Below are 20,177 nucleotides of genomic sequence, written 5' to 3'. Positions count from 1 at the left end.
TGGGACAAAGCATGAGAGAATCTTCCAGTAACACAATCAATCTGTAAACAAAGACATATCCCAGAAATGAGAACATACTTAAATACACAGTCTCTACATGACCTCATGGGCATAATCCCACAAAAACCAACAAAAAACCTCTTTTGCCAGGACTCATCTTCTCTAGGAGTAAGCTTCCTTGGCATGCTTGCTGTGGAGGAGGAAGCTATCTTAGGGCTATATGTTCACTTTACAGGTCTCCCAAGCCACTAGAGCTATTTTCAGATTGAGCTATTGTTATACCCCCACCCCGGGAAAAAAACACATTTTATTGATATTTGCATTCTGCTTCCTCCAGAACATCTTGCTTCTCTCCAGGGCAAACTGCTTCTCTCCCAAGCACTTGTTCACAAATAGTTTTTGTGGGCCTACTGCATTTTCAGGTGCAGGCTGCTCCAGCAGAGCCAAATCTAGAGCCTGACTAAGGTTATATAGAGTGGATGTGGAGGAGGCATTTCCAACCAATAGCTAAATGCATTTCTGATCTGTCTTGGCACAGAGAGATCTGAGGGGGTGTTGCATCTGCTGCTCATCGACAGGCAACAATGTACTGAGTTTGGCTCAGCAGCAGCAAATTGTGCATGAAGTTTGGCCAGATCTTTTGGGTTTATGCCAAGAAGAATATATTTTAATCCCCACAGTCTTTTCTCTATAACAGAAAGCCTGTTTTAATTTCCACATGCATGTTATACAAAATGTGGGAAATGTATAACATAGACACACACTTACAGAAACACACTTGTACAAGTGTTACAGAACATTTGGGAATCTTGCAGAAAACAAGGTTGCACTTACCTGTTCTTTATTGAGTGGTCTTCTGTGCAGACACACATGGGGACTGTGCAGTTGCAAGCCTGGTGTGGAAAAGATTTCCAAGCTTTCTAGGAGTACCCCTCTTCCTTTTTGTGTCTTCCTGCCCAAATGACCACATGACCAGGAGGAGGGCTTCTATTCCCTCAGTTCTCTCCATGCCGCTACTGGAGACTCCAGAAATTAAGGTTCCAGAGAGTTCACAGTGGGACAGGAGGGAGGGATGTGTGTCTGCACAGAAGACCACTCAATGAGCAAAAGTTACAGATAAGTACTACCTTGTTTTCATCTTCGTGGCTTCAGTGCAGCCCCACATGGGGAGATTAGCAATTTCACTATGTGAAGGGAGCAGGTATAAATCTTTCAAAGGAAGAGACCAAGGAGGACCACCTTCAAGACAGTGGATGAATGTCACAATTGACTGTTAACCACAACTGTCTTATAATACAGCAGCATGCTCTCTATAAATAAAATATATGCTGGAACATGGCAAAGAAAGAAAAATAGCATTCTTTCAAAGAAAGCCATGATATATGAAGTAGCACTGGACAGCTTTGCACTCAGAACACAGTGTAACAGCTTTCACCAATCTACAAGGATGGGTGTGTGAGGACATTGGCCATATGTGACATGAGGAATGAGAGTGGTAGGGGATCCAGACCAGGGCATCAGCTTGTGAAACTTCATGAATGGAGAGGGCCTAGGTTAGCACTACCAAAGTCCCCATACCAAAGTTGGAAGTACTGCATACTGACTAAAAAAAAAAGAGACTGAGAGTAAGTACTGCATACTAAATGAGCACCAAAGAAGTGCCAAAATAAAATAAGTAGTTATACCTCCATATTGTAACATTTCTAAAATTCAAACAAGGAAGACGAAAAAGGTTAGTTATTGATCTAACCAATGGACAAAATATAATCAACAGCATAAGAAGCAAGGTTCTTATAACTCTGTTACAGCTTTAGTAGAGAAACCTCTCCACTTAGCAATCCAAGATCCAGTATTACAGATACAATTCTTGTCCTTTAGAATAGTGTGAGGATACTGTCACAATGCAGGAAAGGACATAATCACAGTACTGAGTTGTTAGTAGGATGTGTGTCTTAGTGATGAGGCAAGGGAGAATGGTGTGCTGGACATGATGTGCCATAATTGGGCCTTGTACAGCCTGCAGAAAAATCTGGGCAGCCATATAGCTGGGGGGAAGGGGGCATAAAAACATACCGTGTTGGTGATGGATATATGATGTTCCACAGTGATAGAGGCCACTGTCAGAAAAGGAGGCACAAAGGAATATCCCATTGTGGGGAGGTGAATTAATGCAGACTTCCAATCAGAGTATCAGGGAACTAATTTCCATTAGTAAGCTAAGGCATAATTTCAATGTATTCCTGTATTATGTGGCATATGTATCTGCACTAAAATGTGTGCCTAGTGTTCTAGGCAAAATTAGTGGTGTGACCAATTGATTTTGCAGAACATCAAGAGTCAATGGAATACACAGGCCTACAGCAGGAACTGCACACAGTATAGGGAGGAGACCTATAAGATGACAATCAGTTACAGAAGTTCACAGTCAAAGGAAGCCCTTTGAAATAAAACCAGTGCTGAGACCACTGGAAAGGTACATGTTATGCCTGTTTCAGGAAGAAAGAGGAAAACACATCTGGGCACCCTCTGAAATGGAAAATATACACTAAAAGTAGTAAATCCTGACATGATGCCTGACATAGATATGTAGAGATATCAGAAAACAAAGCGGTGGAAGCCCAAAAAGAGGTGACAATCTTGGTAAAATAAGGATTGATTAAAGACTAAGAAAAGGAAACTCAGTCAAGTTCCCCAGGAAAGGAATAATAACCATCCATCAAAAAAGCTGGAGTGGGGGAGATAGTAGCCTCCCATGGGCCCTCTTAAGTGCTGTGTACTTTGTAAAACAGCCAAGGCATAGTCCCCAGTGAAGGGGAATACTGGAAGAATACTACTGGAAGCCTTCAACAGGAATGGAAGAGGACCTGTCTACAGGAGATGTTGAGAGATCAATCAACGAAATAGCCAGACAAAAATTTGCACTATAAGCCATATAAAAAGGTAAAGGTATCCCCTGTGCAAGCACCAGGTCATGTCTGACCCTTGGGGTGACGCCCTCTAGCGTTTTCATGGCAGACTCAATACGGGGTGGTTTGCCAGTGCCTTCCCCAGTCATTACCGTTTACCCCCCAGCAGCAAGCTGGGTACTCATTTTACCAACCTTGGAAGGATGGAAGGCTGAGTCAACCTTGAGCCGGCTGCTGGTATTGAACTCCCAGCCTCATGGGCAGAGCTTCAGACTGCATGTCTGCTGCCTCACCACCCTGTGCCACAAGAGGCTCCTTATAAGCCATATAATCTGGGCCTAATCATAGGCCTCTTCAGGTTTGCACTTTAATACATAAGAATCATTTGAATTTGCAGTTTTTCTTGTACCACATGTACCACCAGCCTGAGTAAAGCAGTTATGGGAGACAGGCAGCCCCCTTTAGAGATGAGTTGGGGAAGATCTCGAGTCTGAGCCAACCATGTGACACATATATGCAAAAGTAGTGTAGGAAGACTTGAGTACAAGAAAAGCAGTCCAGTAAATGTCTCATCTCTTGTAGAGTAAATCTCCCTGGAGGAGAACCAAGAGTGGGAAAGAGGCTTTGATTACCAGAAACTCTTTCAGAAGGAGATGGCAGCAATGGGGACCTGGCATCTTACACAGGAAAAAAAACATGCGAGCAACCTTTAGACATCACAGGATGCGAAGGAGGGAAAGAAATAGCAACTCAAGGAATTGAGAGCAACCTGTTCTTTTGTAGCCTCTCTGTGGCCTTAAAAACAAAACACTAATTCCTTGCATGGGGATAGTAAAAAGGCCATATTGACCTGCAGTTTCACAACTTAAGGGGAGAGTGTGGTAGGGGAACTCTATTTCTCATCAAGTTAAGTTTACAGCACTTATACAATGAACAGTAAAATTAGAGTTCAAATGTGATGTAATCTGTAGGCCATGAAGAACAACAGAGATGACCAATGGAATCCAGCAGATTTGTAGGGGCTTGTAGTAGAGACCATAATATCAGTTAGTAATTACAGTCTGCACATCAGCAAGTGTCCAGAGAAGATGGCTTCTGAACCTGGGTTTTCCAGATCGAGTCCAACACTATTCTACACACAGTACCAGAAACAGTGTCACATAAAAGTGGCTCCTGCAGGGTTATCGTTGTTAATGGGGGAAAAGGGGCAGCTCAGGGGTCCCAGCAGCACTGATGGATCCAAAGCCTATCTGGGAACCCTTAGAAGAGGTGAACTACTTAGGCTTGCCTCTAAAACATACTTGCTATTCACTTCCGAGGTCCTCCTGGAGATGGCAACAGGAGACCCTACCTGTGCTTGAAACAAACCTGTGCTAAGAACCTCCTTAGGTTTCACTATCAGGTCTGAGAGCCTGCAGCAAGGTGGAGGACCATGGTTGCTGTGTCAGTGTGTCAGCCTTTAAAACTAGGCAGTAGCAAGCTGGCCTGGAGCACTGAGCAGCAGAAAACTAGTTCTGACCTTGGAATCACAGCAGTCCTAGTAGAGTGAGTGGTAAAAAAAGCATAGCAGGCCTTAAGCTTAAGTAGTCCTAAATTTCTCAACAGATAACTTCAGCCATTCACTGAAACTACAGAGGCAGAATGGGTCCAAACAAGTCAAGTCAAGTGCTAAATACTCTTATCAAAAAGGTTTCTTCAGTTAGGCCCTTTAAAAAGACCCTCCATCAAGTTTGTGGCCAGTTCTGAATGAAGGCAGAGAGGGAGAAGGATTCTCTCAATCAGGAAGAAGAAGAAGAAGAAGAAGAAGAAGAAGAAGAAGAAGAAGAAGAAGAAGAAGAAGAAGTTGGTTCTTATATGCCGCTTTTCTCTACCCGAAAGAGTCTCAAAGTGGCTACAATCCCCTTCCCTTTCCTCTCCTCATAACAGACACCCTGTGAGGTGGGTGAGGCTGAGAGAGCCCTGATATTACTGCTCGGTCAGAACGGCTTTATCAGTGCTGTGGCGAGCCCAAGGTCACCCAGCTGGCTGCATGTGAAGAAGTGGGGAATAAACCCAGCACGTGAGATTAGAAGTCCATTCTCCTAACCACTACACAACCCCCAGCACAGAGGGGGAATGTGCCTTTATTCAGGCAGGCATACAACCAAGGCCTTCAAGAGCTCTTCTGCCCTATCCATACATGCCCTCAAGGGGAAAACTGATGACACTAAGAGCAGGCAGCTCTGTTGGGTGAACCCCTAGTCAGTTTAGGCACAGAGAATGGCCTGTTAGTTGACTTAATCCTGAGGAAAAAACAGAACGTTTCCTCTTTAAATGTAGTTTCTTCTTCACTAACATGAGTATTGATGATTTTTGATAGAAAGTATTCTCAGCCTCCAGAATGGGGTGTGGGAAAACAAACAGAACAACACTGGAGATCCTTTCTCTGCACTGGCAAAAAGAGAACTGAGGGAGTAGCACCCCTCCTCCTGGACATGTGATCATTTGGGCAGGAGGATACCAGAAGGTAGAGGGGTCCTCCTAGTCTATTACAAAGCTTGGAAATCTTTTCTGTGGCAGGCCTGCGACTACACAATCCCCATGTGTGTCTGCACAGAAGCCACAAAGATGAAGGTTCACTGTTCCAGATGTCGTCAATGTACAATCAGGTGGAATATGGTACAAGGAAAGGAATGATTTATACCTCCTACAAGAATGCCATCTATAGGATATTGGTTAGATCTGAATGATCTGATTCTTAAAGGTAAAGGTAAAGGTATCCCCTGTGCAAGCACCGAGTCATGTCTGACCCTTGGGGTGACGCCCTCTAGCGTTTTCTTGGCAGACTCAATACGGGGTGGTTTGCCAGTGCCTTCCCCAGTCATTACCGTTTACCCCCCAGCAAACTGGGTACTCATTTTACCGACCTCGGAAGGATGGAAGGCTGAGTCAACCTTGAGCCGGCTGCTGGTATTGAACTCCCAGCCTCATGGGCAAAGCTGTCAGACGGCTGCCTTACCACTCTGCGCCACAAGAGGCTCATAATCTGATTCTTACAGTTCTGGAAAAGAGAGCACTTTTGAAAGTTGTGGCCCAGGCCTAAAAGCAGCACATGGAAGTCCTCATTACACATTTCCCCACTCTTAAGAAATGTCTAAACTGCTCTATGCTATGCCTGATTTTTCTTGGGGATAGTGGCATGAATTAATATTTACTTGAGTTTATTGCCTGCTTTGTCTTGAGGGCTTGCTACATGCTTTCATTTTGTCCTATTGCCTTCCATGTTTAGATGCAGGAGAACAAATTGTCTCACATGATGCGGAAAGTCACGTGGCAGTAGTGACTATACATTATGGAATACTATTTCAACATCACAAAATCAAATGTGGAGGGCAAAATGCTGGACTGGCTCAGGGTACAATTAATGTATTTATTTGCCATGCTGAAAGAACATGAGGCACTAATTTGGTCCTACACTGGAGAACACTGCATTATCCCCAAGTGTATGAGGTTAATAAAGTAACATACAGACTGGTACCTAGTACAATTCCAAAACAATTCTTTTCTGAAAAGGGAGCTACTCTTGTCCTTAAAATTCTTAGGAACCTTTGAACCATCTATGTCTACATCAGATCACCGATGTAAAAATATGCTCTAAAGCAGGGGTAGTCAAACTGCGGCCCTCCAGATGTCCATGGACTACAATTCCATGGACTACAATTGTAGCCCATGGACATCTGGAGGGCTGCAGTTTGACTATCCCTGCTATAAACGCAATCCTCTAAAAACACCTCTTCCCCAACACTTTGGCTGTTATAACTGTCCGAGAGAGGCAGCTTATATTTGTGTGTAACTCAGTTTCCCTAAAGAACCACTGTACAGAACACACATCTAATAAATACAGCCCCGGTACACACATTCTCTTCAAAGGTAGAGGATGTCAGAGCACACAGGCTGACCATAGTAGCACAGTAAATATAAGAGCACAAGAGCCTCTTGTGGCGCAGAGTGGTAAGGCAGCCATCTGAAAGCTTTGCCCATGAGGTTGGGAGTTCGATCCCAGCAGCCGGCTCAAGGTTGACTCAGCCTTCCATCCTTCCGAGGTCGGTAAAATGAGTACCCAGCTTGCTGGGGGTAAACGGTAATGACTGGGGAAGGCACTGGCAAACCACCCCGTATTGAGTCTGCCATGAGAACGCTAGAGGGCGTCACCCCAAGGGTCAGACATGACTCGGTGCTTGCACAGGGGATACCTTTACCTTTACCTTTAAGAATCAGATCATTCAGATCTAACCAATATCCTATAGATGGCATTCTTGTAGGAGGTATAAATCATTCCTTTCCCAAGGATCAGATATGACCCGGTGCTTGCAGAGGGGATACCTTTACCTTTTAATTATAAGAGCACCATAAGCCCAATCATCAACAAAGGCAGGCAGCCTCCTCTTTCTCTTGAATGAAAAAGTGATTGTTAACTTGAACCTCAAAGGAAATCAGTGTTCAGTATTGAGTAATGGAAACCATGATGTCCTTTGGATGTCAAACTAACAATCACTTTTTCAATCCCTGCCACTTCCATGTTGGAGAAAACAATTGAAATGCTGCTTTTCTGAAAAGATCCCATGAGAAGACCATCATCCATTTTCTCGCTGAGAATACAAAAAAGGTTAAGGTCAGTGGGAGAGTAATCTTGTAAGTGGGAGAGTAATCTTGGGAATATCTTGATTTTGTTTTATATACCATATTGTCCTAGGATGCAATGATAATTAGGAATAAGACGTCTGTTCAGATGGTAGGGAAAATCTGCAATGGTTTTGACAGACAGCTACCTGATAAACAGGTAGTTCTGCAAAAATGATGCAGTTACATTTTGCATCTAACAAGACAAGATAATGATCCCAGTGGTCCTCCAAGCATTTGACTCGAAGCATAACCTGACACAACATGAATGTGAAACCTTTTATTAGAAACAACTACAACATTACAGATTGAGCTCTCAAGCTCCCCTTGAACACGGTCTCATTTAAATAAGGCTGTGTCCCTTTCTGAAGGGAAACATAATCATGTGTGTGTATAACTGGTGGGATGCATTCTATCCATGAATGCTAGGAGGTTACCTCACTGGGATGCCAGCATGCAATACCACATGTGTGGCTGAGGAGGGGTTATAGTACAGTTCCTCTTGTGTGGCAGGGATTTCAGAAAATAGGAAAATCTGGAGAATTGGTTGGCATTTAAAGAAGCACCCACAAGATCTGAGCAAACTATACCTCCTTTAAGTGACCTGTCTCATGTCAAGAACTAGATATGGCTTAAAAAAATACTTGGTTGCTACCCCAACTTTGGAAACATGTCTTAAATTTTATTGAGTGCAGAGAAGGTCAGGCAGGTAATTCAATGAATTCGGATCTGGGTTGTTTGGCAACTGTTACATTCTATGTAAAAATCAAGGAGAAAGGAGCCAATTAATAAAGAGTATTGGATCTGAGGTCATGCTCAGTCAACGGCTCACAGAATGGTCACAGCAAAATCATTGATTCCTAAAATCAGAACAATTAATTACTCACTTGACATAATGGTTGCCCAGATGAATGAGGAGAGTTAGGACTTACCTATGAATGGTCCCATATTGTGGACTGAAAACAACAATAACAATAGATGGCCTTCCCTGAAAGTGATACTTGGAGAATTTTTTTAGATACTATTTTTATTTTTGCTGGTACTGGGTCTTGGTATAAATACAGCAATTTTTTTTCTCTGTTCATAGCACTTGGCTTGGCACTTCTTTCTCATACAAGCTTGCATTTTCCAAACAGGGCTCAGAGGACAGGAAGCCCTGGAAGCTAAAAGAGCATATCAGACTATGCATTTCCTACAAGGGGGATTCCAGAGCAGGAAAATATAACCAAACAAGTGGATTTCTGAATCCCACTGCATCTCTTGATATGAGATTTGAGCCATATCAGATGTGAAAAGTGCACATTTGTATTTTTAGTAAAGTGTTCCTTTAAAATTCATAAAAACTCACAAAAATTTGGGCCCTGAACCCAAGTTAATATGGGGACTTACCAGGAGAAAGAGAAAGGACCAGGCTACTTCACTGGGATTATATAGAAAGTGACATCATCATGCCAATGACTTCTGGGCAACGCTCTGGTACTTGGCAAAAACGATAGTAAAGCCGGTTTCTACCATAGAGTTTTTGCCCAAATAACAGACTGCTATGATGTAACTTCTAATGTGAGGCTGGCAACATGGCTTAGGCCTTCCTCTTTTTACTGCTATGTGCCTCTGCTGGCCAGCTGATCAGTGATTAGGGAGGGGGGTAGGGCCACCACTGGGGGGTCTGGAAAAACTATAATAAATGCATGCAGACCTCAAGCTGATGCAGCTCACATTCATTTCAGATTCTGGTATCACGTAGTATAAGGCAGTTACAAGTTTACGCAGAAAGGGGGAGAGAGGAGGAAGCTGGCTCCACTGTGCACATAGGGAGAGAGTTTTGCCCCTCTTTTGGACACAAGTGCTTCTTTGCTGCCATCACCAGCTCTGCTTACTGAAAAGGGCTGCTCAGTTCACAGCAGCAAGATTAATTGTCCTATTTTTAAAAGCACAGGCGATTAATATTCCCTGCTTAATTAATGCAGAAGCTCAGATCATTTTTCTCCCAGGGGATGCTAAAACAGATTCTTGAAGCTGAAAGGAACTAACAGAGGAGGAGAGGAAGTATCGAAAATTGTTCTCACCGTGACTCATCAAGGAATAGTTTTGTAATGGGAAGTGGGGAAGGCAAGGGTGAACAGGGAGCGTGCCAAGCCCCAGACAGTCCGTACTCCTTGGGGGTGGAGGAGAGGAGGAGGATTGGGGCTAGAACATGCGCTATGACCTCACCTGCTCTCATTTGGCATTCTCTTGGCTGTTCTGCTTTGAGCAATAGAAGCAGATACTTGGCCATCTAAATCCAGATCAATATGTTAATCAACTGGGGCATCAAAACACTTTTGAGAGCACAGGACTAATACATTTTGCAGGGTGCAAAGAAAGCCTTTTAAATGCAGCTCTTCTGTTTAAAAAATTGTAGTGGAAAAGCATTTTCACCATACCTGTAATAGATGTGTTTTTTCTGTGATTGCTGCCCATAACTGTTCATTATTTCAGATGTGCAGCAGGGCACACTAATTATTTAACCAGCCTAACCTGTGGTATCCTTATGTGCATGGGAATTTTATGTGCATACCAAAATATGCCAAATCTACATGCAAGCCCATGTGCTCATTACCATCCAGCACACAAAGCTGTTCCCAGTGCTGAAATTTGGTTTATGAACATACACATTGGATGGGTTTACATGTGTTCAGGTACTGAAAACAACAAAACAACAAGAACAAAAGAAAACTTGTAATTTAAAGTAGAAAGAAAACCAGTCTGGACAGTTATCCAATCGATCTAGTGAAAACATCATAATTAGAGAGCAAAAATGTCCACCACCAGCCTGAAGCCAGAGACTCCCAGCTGTTCAGGCTTAGAAGCACCCAAAAGAAACTTCATCCACACTTCACCCCAGCAGTGAGGCAGCAAAAAAGGGACCAAGTGTAGAGATAGGGTAGAGGCATTGCGCCAGGAGTAAGGGCTGCAGACATGGACTATTTCAAAGGTCAGCGGAGGGAAAGGAATCCGGTTCCACCAGCGAGAGGTAGATAAAGAAATTCCTAACTGTGACTGGAAGTGCAAGCAAATGAGTCAAGCTCTGAACTGACCAATCACCTGCAGACAGGAGAATTTACCAACAGCATGTCCATAGCTGTTCAACAGCAACCCTTTTTCCACAGTCAATGACAGCCTCCACCCCCGTATTATGGTTCCAGATTCACCAGTATTTAACGAGTCAGTCCAGAGCACTCTTAGGAGTGAGGTGAGGGGCAAGGGGAAAGGAGTTGGCACATGAAAAAAGAAGTGATTAACTTACAACTACACACAGTCAGGGATACATCTCAAAACCTGGCCACTTCAACATCAGCGCTGTAATGGAAAAATAGAAAGGATGTTTGTAGACCAATAATTGGCATGCATTCATACTCCTTAAGTAACAAAAGGAAAGGATGGCAAAGGGGTGCAGTTACTGAGAACAGAAGCCGGTGACGTCCCAAGATCTTTGATATTCGATGGAGAGGCTGCATGACCCTGTTATGGCCTAGATGCTAGGGGTCTGGGGAAAATGCATTTACAACCAATTGCCATTTAATGACAAAGGTAGGAGTTATTGTAGCAAAGGTTACATGTGACTTCTCACCCTTTGTGAATTGCTAGGGACGGACTAAGAAGAACACAACTTCCTGCTGTATGTGTTTCTCAGCCACATTCACCACTTGTCCTGTTTAAAATTCAGAAAGCTTCTTCAAAAAGGATCTTAGGAAGATGACAATCTCAGAGGCATTTGCAAATAGAGGTCAGGTGTCTGAAGTGACAAGCTATAATAAAGATCTATCACACGGTGATAATTGCACAAGCCCCCGCATGACAAAAGCTTCAGGCAACTAGGATATTGCATGATAATTCTGATCATCACATAGGTAACATAGCTGGAGGGGGGAGAGAAAAACTAGGCTGCTCCAACTGGAAGTCAGCAAACAATGTTTCAAGAAGGCAGCCACATAAAAAAGTCTGACTTTTATGAACTCAGTAATTCCACAGAAAGGTACAGCTGACCATACTGCACTCTCAATACCCCACATTTCTGAGCTCCGCCATTGCATAGCAGCTAGCCAGAAACAAGACCACACTGCTGGCTACCCGCATATATATAGATGCCACATGGTGAAGTTCTAAGCACCCCCAGTGAATCTACCAATACCTAGGAGAACTGGATAAGCAAACTATAATGGTTCAGTTGAACCTGACTCTATTAGGCAATATTAGTCTGGTCTTAAACTTTCCCTTAGTGGTTTCCCACCAAATACTCAGTTTACTATTCTGTCAGATGAACAATGTGACTTCTGGACACCTTCCCCTAAGTCCAGCAGAAATCAGTTAGTTGATTCATGGATGCCCTGTATGACCTTGGGCAAATTGTCCTCTTGCCCTCAACTGCCTATCTGTATAATGGAAAAAAGAACTGTCCTCTCAGGAATGTCAGGTGATTTCTGAAAAAAGCTGTGAAGATCTTTGGCACACTCAAAAAAGAAACAGAAATCTACTGAAAGCTAGTTGAAAGAGAACGAGGTTCTTCAGCCTTATAAATGAATTAGCAATATCTGGCAAACACACACAGTATGGTGACTTATCGGTAGTGAAGGCAATAAAATGGAAGAAAATTCACTAAACTCAACTCAGTGGAGGAAATCAAAACTTTTATTCAAACAACTTAGTACAGGGCACATTTCTCTTCAGTTTTATTTATTTTTGTGCTTTTTCTTTTTTCTTTTTATTTAAAAAAAAGTCCCCCCCCCAGCACTTTTAGAGTCTTCATACAAGTTTTGTGTACTTCTGTTTTGCATTGTCTTCTACATTCATTGTTTGACTACAGAATACCCTGGATGTCAAAGTCTTTTGAGCAAAGTCATAACAAAATGCAAGGAGGATTTTTTGTTGTTGGTAATTACATATGCCCCAGGGCTATTATATAAAACAAATAATACCTTTGCTATGCATATGGATGGCTCTTTCATATATACCAGTAGTCAAGATTATATTCCCAGAAGCCTCCTACACAGATCAAATGTGATTCTATTTTGGTTTTTCTTCTTTTTTTAAAAAATCACATGGGGGTTAAAAAAAGACAGCAGGGTATACAACTTTGCACTGTGGATTTTCAGCTGAAAGAGTTAAGTCTTTAAGAGGGGCCACGTGACTGACTTCCCAGAATTCAGAGATTGAAGAAGCAATACCAGTAGCCATTAATTCCAATCCTACCGTGTTTGTCTCTGAAGTTAACCAAGACACACAAAGAAGATTGACAGCATTTTAGGAAATGAAGAGACTTCAGTTTTTCTCAAAACCATCCCACCTATCCCCAAGCACAAGTCGTTTTGACATCCATTTCTATCCAACAGTAGTGATGTGGAAAAGCCTTCAGATTTTAGAGAAAGACAAGTCTTGGGATGATTTGACAAGCTGCATGACTGCACAGAATGTTCTTTCCCCCTCCCTTTGAGCAACCCCTGACTCCAGTACCCCAGAGCACTAACCAAGAGGTAACAATACCGTCCTATAAAATATATATATAATATATATATTATATTATATGTATATATAAAACAAAACATTTTCTAAAAAATGGATTCTGGGCTGGTGCTCAGCTTAACTAGCTGCATCAGTCCAGTCCTCCCAAATAATCAGTCACCTCTCTCCATGCCCAGGCATTCAAGAACCACCCATTTTTCTTACAGCAACCAATGAAGAACCACGGAGGGTGACCAGCCTCTCTGGCATCAATATGCACCTTCCCATTGGACAAAATGGGCATCATGGTCAAGATCAAAAAAGGATCATTGGAATAACAGTACATACACCATAGGCCATGCATATTTGTTTTCTGGATATTAAAAAAGAGAGAGAAAAAAAGAAAACAAAAAAACCCCTCAATTTGTTTCCCTATCGACATGCAGCTCACATTAAAGCCTCTGGAAAAAGATAGTGCATTTTCTTTCTTTCTTTTTTCTTTTTTAAAAAAAGAACCATTTATGCAGTACAAAGAGAGAAAGAGAGAGAGAGAGAGAGAGAGAGAGAGAGAGAGAGAGAGAGAGAGAGAGAGAGAGAAAGAAAGATGCAGAATTTCCATCTAATGTACTTTAAATGTAAACTGCATCCAGGTGGCGGCTGCTGCTGTGAAAACCAGCAAACCCTGTTTTGACATTTTTCTGCTCGGAAAAGGATGTCAGCCACATTAGGGAATGGGGGTAGCGGCACCAACAGGCTCCTTGATGGTCACAAGACTCAGAATTCCAGGAGGAGGAGCGACAGAGGAAGAAAAGGAAGAGCGGGGTGTGCGTGTGTGCGTGCACACATGGATTGTGCAGGAGGAGGAAGCGGAAAAGAAACGGAGGGGACAGAGAAGCAGAAAAGTCTTCCAAGCAGCAGCTGCCATTTCTAGTCAAGGCTCCTCCTCTCACACTGTAGATACCAAAGTGCCACTGCCGCTGTGGAATAGAAAAAAAGCACAGAATACTGCCAGACTGCCCTTCACCACAAAAGGAGAGCAAGAAAAGAAAAAGAAATCAACTGGGACAACAACAGAAACACATCTTGAGTGCACTGCAGTATCCCTTTGGTTTTCAGAACGTGGAAAAACGGAAGGGGAGAGGAAGAGACTGGGCTGGTTCTCAGCATTGCTCCAAGCTTCGCAATGCTCAGTGCTCCCTCCCTGCAATCTCCCCTTAATTAGAGTGCTCGCTGTGCTGTGGAATGGGCAGGGAGAAGACTCATGGCATTTAGCTCATGTTAAGCAAGCACTTTAGGCCTCTCTAAGGCATGCTGGGATATCAATCTAGGGGGTTTTAGATTGGGAATGTATGATAACCATACCCCATAATGATGGAAATGCCTGCATGCGCTGAAAGACAGAAATAAGATCCTTACCTAATTGTGAAGGCTTTCTCTGATTCCTTGCATGAAAACTAGGGTGCTATTCAATCCACTAGAAGTTCAATAGGGCTGGAGATTAAGTATCATAACGAAAGCCCTCTCCATGACTACAGCATAGCATAGAAATAAGCTACAACCAACTTTTGATCTCCAACTATGGAGATCCATCCACCCCACTTCCCCAGTTTTCAGGTTTCCCAGAAGAATAGTTAATCTTCTCCTATCTTCCTTAACAAGCAGCCACATTTTGTATTGGGCTTCATGTACATCTTATAGTTTTTGCAGGTGTTTTTCTATTATACATTTCCTACTTTCAAGGAGCCCTTTCAGCAGCGACTCATCTAGCCTGTATAGATGCCATTAAATAAGAATGCATTATAAGAACAGTCTGGGGAATGCTCTAGGGCAGTGGTCCCCAATCGGGGACCGGTCAACGCATGACAATTTTACTGAGGCCCGGGGGGGGGGGTTCTTTTGCCAAGGGACGTCACTGCCGCCGCCTGAGCCCCTGCTCCACTTGCTTTCCCGCCAGCACCCGACACCCTGCCAGCAGCTTCTGTGCAGTGCCACACCGAGGGGGAGCCCGAGCCATGGCGGCCACTGAAGAGCACCAAAGGTGAGCCAGCGGCAGAGTGGCAGGGCAGCCCCCGAGGCAGCAGCCGGGGAGGAGGATGAGGAGGAGCTGCAGCCCGGTACCGACTTATTCACGGACCGGTACCGGTCCCCGGACTGGGGATTGGGGACCACTGCTCTAGGGTATGACCCCTAACACACTCAACTCCCTTTGGTGGGCTCCAAGAAGTCTTTTCATTGAGGAACCTATATGCTCACGAGGAAACATAGGGTTCTGTGGAATGCAGCTTGGAAACCACTTATTAAGAAGAATGTGTCTCCACTTCCAGTGGATTCTCTTTTTGCGAAGGTTTCTAAAATGAGTCTTCTAGACCAAAACTCAACAAAGTCATGCAATAGAAGGCTAAGGATTCTGTAATCCTGGAAATTACATGTTCCAGTGCACACAAAGACTTATGCTTGCATGCCAAGTATTTATATGCAATCTTCTAACCAGAGATACTGCAGCTTCCCTCATGGACACCTACTGTGTTGGCTTGAAGTACAAGCTCTTACCTGCTTGAGGATCTTGCCCCGTAGTCATCCAGGCCCTGTGGATTAGAAAAGACAGCCAGGAAGTTAATAACTAGAAAATGCCACATTTTATTCAATGGGTAGCAGAAGACTAACAGAAACTGCAGAAGAATCACTTCCAGGCTTGAAATCAAATTTCTTAATCTTTCAAAATGGCTTAGCTATGGAAACTAAGCAGGCATCAGTGAAAAGTTGATGATTTTCATCAGATGATTACTTTGGACTACAAAGATGCAGGAGCAGAGGATAAACGTTGAGTTTCCACGTTGAACTCCCCATTCAGACAGAAGAGGTTCTTGTAACTAGGTAGTGCAAGAGTCATAACTTGGCCAACACAGGATGCAACACTAACAACTTGTGCAAGAAAGCAGGTTGGCAGCATTCTATTTCTGGTGGAAACAGGCATAGGATTTTCAGTCCATCTTCCTTTAAGGCATTATCAGTCCTCCTGTAAAATACCTGCTAAGGCACTGGTGGAAAGGATGAAACAGGAGTAAGCACTGCACAGAAAAAAATGGCAGTCTGCTTGGATGCACACAGAAAAGAAAAACTGGAAGTGCTTATTTTTCCTGGATGGGATGGGGGCAGCAGCTGCGGGGAAGGCAGTAGAATCAAGCCAAGTCACAGGTCTAACACTGGGATAAAGGATATTTTAAAATCCTCAAGTATACATGTAAAGAAATTGCAAGCTTGGTTAATTCCAAGAGGATATTTCTATTTCTATTCTATTTCTCCTCCCCTTTGAACCTTAGTGAGAATTACTTTTTACTCAACTTGCTTCAATAAACCAGCAACAAAGGCTCACACCTTATTTCCTAAAGTGCTATGTCTGTGAACTGGCCCTCATTCTTGCTGGTGTTGCCCCACTTAGGCAACAAGCCTAAACAAGGTGTATCTCAAATTCTGGGGCCTCCATCAGTCAAATTAGCACTGAGCTTGTTTGAAAAGGAAAAATGAAGACCTTTCCCAACCCCTGAGCAATCATAACTAGCCTTCTTGTATCTACAATTAGAGGAAACGGTTTCCAGTTCAAAAGGCCATGAGATCCAGGGCAAGCTTGAACCATATTGCCTCATTCATTTAACAAAATCTTGTACAGCCAGCATCCCAGGTGAAAAACAGGACTGCTATTATTCAGTAACATCTGTTTGTAGCAGTCTCAGCAGGCTTTAGCCCTTTGACAGCCAAATTTTACCCATTTGTAATGGTAATACATACTTTGGGGCTGGAAAAATCACCCTTAATCTGACAATTTTTACAATATTCAGGCTTCAATAGCCAAAGGTACTTCCTTTTTGCCTTAGAATTAGCCACTGCCTCCCAATTTATTGGGGTGAGGCTTCCGCTTCCCCCATTCCACCCACTCTCTCAAAATAACAATTTTGTCTGGGTTTGGGTCAGGACGAATCTAGAGATAGTGGCCATCTAGGGAGTTCCCACCTAGGGTGTTTGAACATTAGAGGGGAAAAATAAACTTACTTGACCTGTAAGCAGCCCATTGCTGATCTGAGACAATTACAGAACAGCCAATGTTAACAGTTGGGTTTAGACTGATGTTTTACTGCCATTCTTTGTGCCTCATCCATTATAAAATTTGCCAATTGTTTACATTTTTTCCATTAATTGTTATTCATTTCTCTCCTTCCATTTTAATGTTTTGAAAGGCACCATTCAACTCACTGCCTTTGAAAGGAGGAAGAGCAAGATGCATCAGGATACCATGCTAGGTAAGGCAAAAAGATGCTTTAGGCAGAAAACAGTTCTCAGAAGTCCCAATTGGAACATTGTGTTCTTTGGAACTTACAGCTGTTGACCTAGGGTAAGGCTGGTAGGAGGCAGGTAGCAGTTGGCAGAGGCCACTGGAATATTCATTAAATGCACAGCCGTAGGGCATAAGGTAGTCCTATAAATAATGAACATAAGCACCTGTTGGCAAGTAAGCCCCACCTGTTTGCAAACAGAACTATGTCAGAAACAGACCACATTTAGCAGTACTGAAACCAGGACTTCTTTCAACAAAATGTCCTCCCTTCCCGCCCCAGACAGCAACCTACAGTTTGCAAGGGAAACTTTATTTTCTACAGATGAGGTATGTGCATGAGAATTTAAACTTGCCACAACAGGAGGTACAAAAAGTAGCTGTTACTTTTAAAGAGTGTACATTTTTACTACCACCTCTGTTCTAGCATTCCACTTCATAAAACAGAAATTGCTGCACTGGATTACAGTACTAATATCCAAGTGCACTCCAAAATCAATGTCAAAAGTAGGGCTCAGAAATGCTGTTCCTTACAAGCTAGTTAACATTCCTCAAAGACAAAACTTTTTCACTATTTTGCAAATACAAAACATTTGCACTCCAATACAAATAGGAGTTTGAGCTGAATTTTTTCACTCGGCTCAAAGTTATTCTATTCCACAGAGGTTGTGGAGGTAGGGAATGGGGAAGGGGAAGAAACAAAAACACAACCAATATGACAAGTGCCACCAAGCCAAGCAATGGAGCCTAGCTATTGCAGGGTAAAGTGGAACTTGTTCTGCCAACCGCCTTCCCATTTTTTTGCACACAGTTATTCAGTTGACCTTTTCTCTACCCTGAGATTCAGCCAGAAAGAAGTCCAGAAGGAAGAATCAGTTCCAGCTCTTTGCTCTGTCTCAGCCAATCAGAGCTGTTGGTTAAAAATGGCCATGCTCCTATGGAATCCTTAACACCCCAGGCTCGACTCTACTTGGACTTAAATAACCTCTGCCTAAGCAGCAAAGGATTCCAGCTCTTTAAAAGCAAAAAAATAACACCACTCACAAAGGTATACAACAGAACCTCTGTCTTCCGAGTCTCTGCTATCTGTCCTATAATAAATTTAAATTCATCCTGCTCTAGGTAGCTGTGGAATTTCTGCCTCACATTCATCACTTCTAGCTCAGCTTCAGGCAGTTAAATGGGGTTAAATGGGGTTGCCTTCATAGTGGATTATATATCCTGGCCCACCCAATGAAATTCCTCACCTGGGAGAAGGCAGGCACTGCAACGCTATATGGCCTCTGTTTGAAAGTGCTGGCATTCTGTGTCTGGAAAGCTCGGGAGGACATGCTATAGTCAGGAGGGGGGATGTCATCTTTGTCCAGTAGGTTACCTGTGCTGCTACTTTTCCCTTGGCTGCAAGAAGAAATACCCATGATTAATATCTGCTATATACTTCGCCACAAATTAAGCAGCCTGACTGCACGTTCAATGGCAAGGCTACCCAAATGAAATGACTGCACTATGACACGCCCTTTTTAAATTAATGGCAGTTATTGGCCATGCAGAAAGTTCATTTTTGACTTTAGCCGGGAAATCATTGTCCTCTCCACTACTCTAAAATTCCATTTAGGGATACAGTCTAAAATCTTAACAAGGAACTAATTTTTCTTCCAAAGGTTTAACAGTTCCTGGCCAATGTCTTTCAGTTATTAACAAACATTCTATGAAAAGGTTATTTACTCCTGGGTTGTTCCTTTAAAAATCATCACATATTTTCACAGCAAAGCTTGCAATGCTTGTCTGCCTGACCTGGATCGGGTACAGCGTGTTACTGACAAACAAGTAGACTAACAATGTACTAGGAGACAGACATGAGTTCTGCCTTTGCAAAGGTAGGTGTGCCTTTATAAAGAGAAGTGTCTTCAACAGGACATGGGTTTATATAGAGCTAGCAGGCAACAGCACCTTCTTACCTCATGTGTAGCCTCTCACTCCCATCGCTGTCCAGCACACGAGTATAGGAGAATGGAAACCAGCCTCTCCTATAATGCAGAGCAAAAAGGGAAAGAAGACTGCATGTACCTCGGTCACAATGGAGACCACCATTTGAGAAGTGTTACAATTAAAGCAGCAGGCCATCTATTGAACCACTGGGACAAAATTCCAGGCTTGAGTGCCTCAAACTGAAGTAATTCTGTATATATTCATTTTGAATTTCATGGAATTTTGGAAAACAGAGGATGGTACAGGTTTAAGTTCTAAGATCATACAATGAACCAGTTTCCTAGCAAGCATGTCTGATGTGCCGTCAAGTCACTTCTGTTGATCCTATGCATTCGTGACCTTGAAAATGTTCCATCATTACCAGCCTTGCTCATATTTTGCACTGAAGGTGTTGGCTTGCTCCATTGAGTCAATCCATCTCATATTGGGCCTTCCTCTTTTCCTGTTGCCTGCATCTTTTTCTAGCAGTATTGTCCTATGTAGTTCTTCTAATGCCCTACTTATTCATCCATTTGGAAGTCCTGAAGCTATGTTCTTGAATTGCCACAGACTTTCATGGCAAGTGAGAAGCAGAGGTGGTTTGCCATTGCCTTCATCTGCACAGTCTTCCTTGGTGGTCTCCCATCCAAGTACTGGCTCTGCTTAGCTTCAGAGATCTGATGAGCTCAAGCTATATCATGCTGCCTTCCTTCCCCCACAGACCTACCACCTACTTGTAAACACACTTTCTTTAGCCACAAGGCCTAGGAAGTCTCCTCTACTTCCAGCTCTCCTTTGCAATGGAAGCACAAAGGATTCCATGGCATATGCAGGCAACC

General features: G+C 43.1%; 1 protein-coding gene across 4 annotated transcripts in view; it reads right to left on the bottom strand.

Moving 5' to 3' along the window:
* The window catches only part of BAIAP2 (BAR/IMD domain containing adaptor protein 2), a 184,366-nt gene that overhangs the window by 3,188 nt on the left and 161,001 nt on the right, over positions 1-20,177 (bottom strand). The window contains exons 11-14 of one of the 4 annotated variants that reach the window (XM_077328236.1): positions 19,329-19,397; positions 18,618-18,768; positions 17,416-17,514; positions 15,594-15,628 (exon numbers count right to left, since the gene is read on the bottom strand). In XM_077328236.1, coding sequence (XP_077184351.1) covers positions 15,594-15,628; positions 17,416-17,514; positions 18,618-18,768; positions 19,329-19,397 — 354 coding nt within the window. The other 3 variants (XM_077328235.1, XM_077328234.1, XM_077328233.1) reach the window with 3 other exon arrangements.

This window comes from Paroedura picta, chromosome 3 (assembly GCF_049243985.1).
Source record: "Paroedura picta isolate Pp20150507F chromosome 3, Ppicta_v3.0, whole genome shotgun sequence".
NCBI classification, from domain to species: Eukaryota; Metazoa; Chordata; class Lepidosauria; order Squamata; family Gekkonidae; genus Paroedura; species Paroedura picta.
Note: the sequence above shows the minus strand (reverse complement) of the source record. Positions and strands in the feature narration are given on the sequence as shown.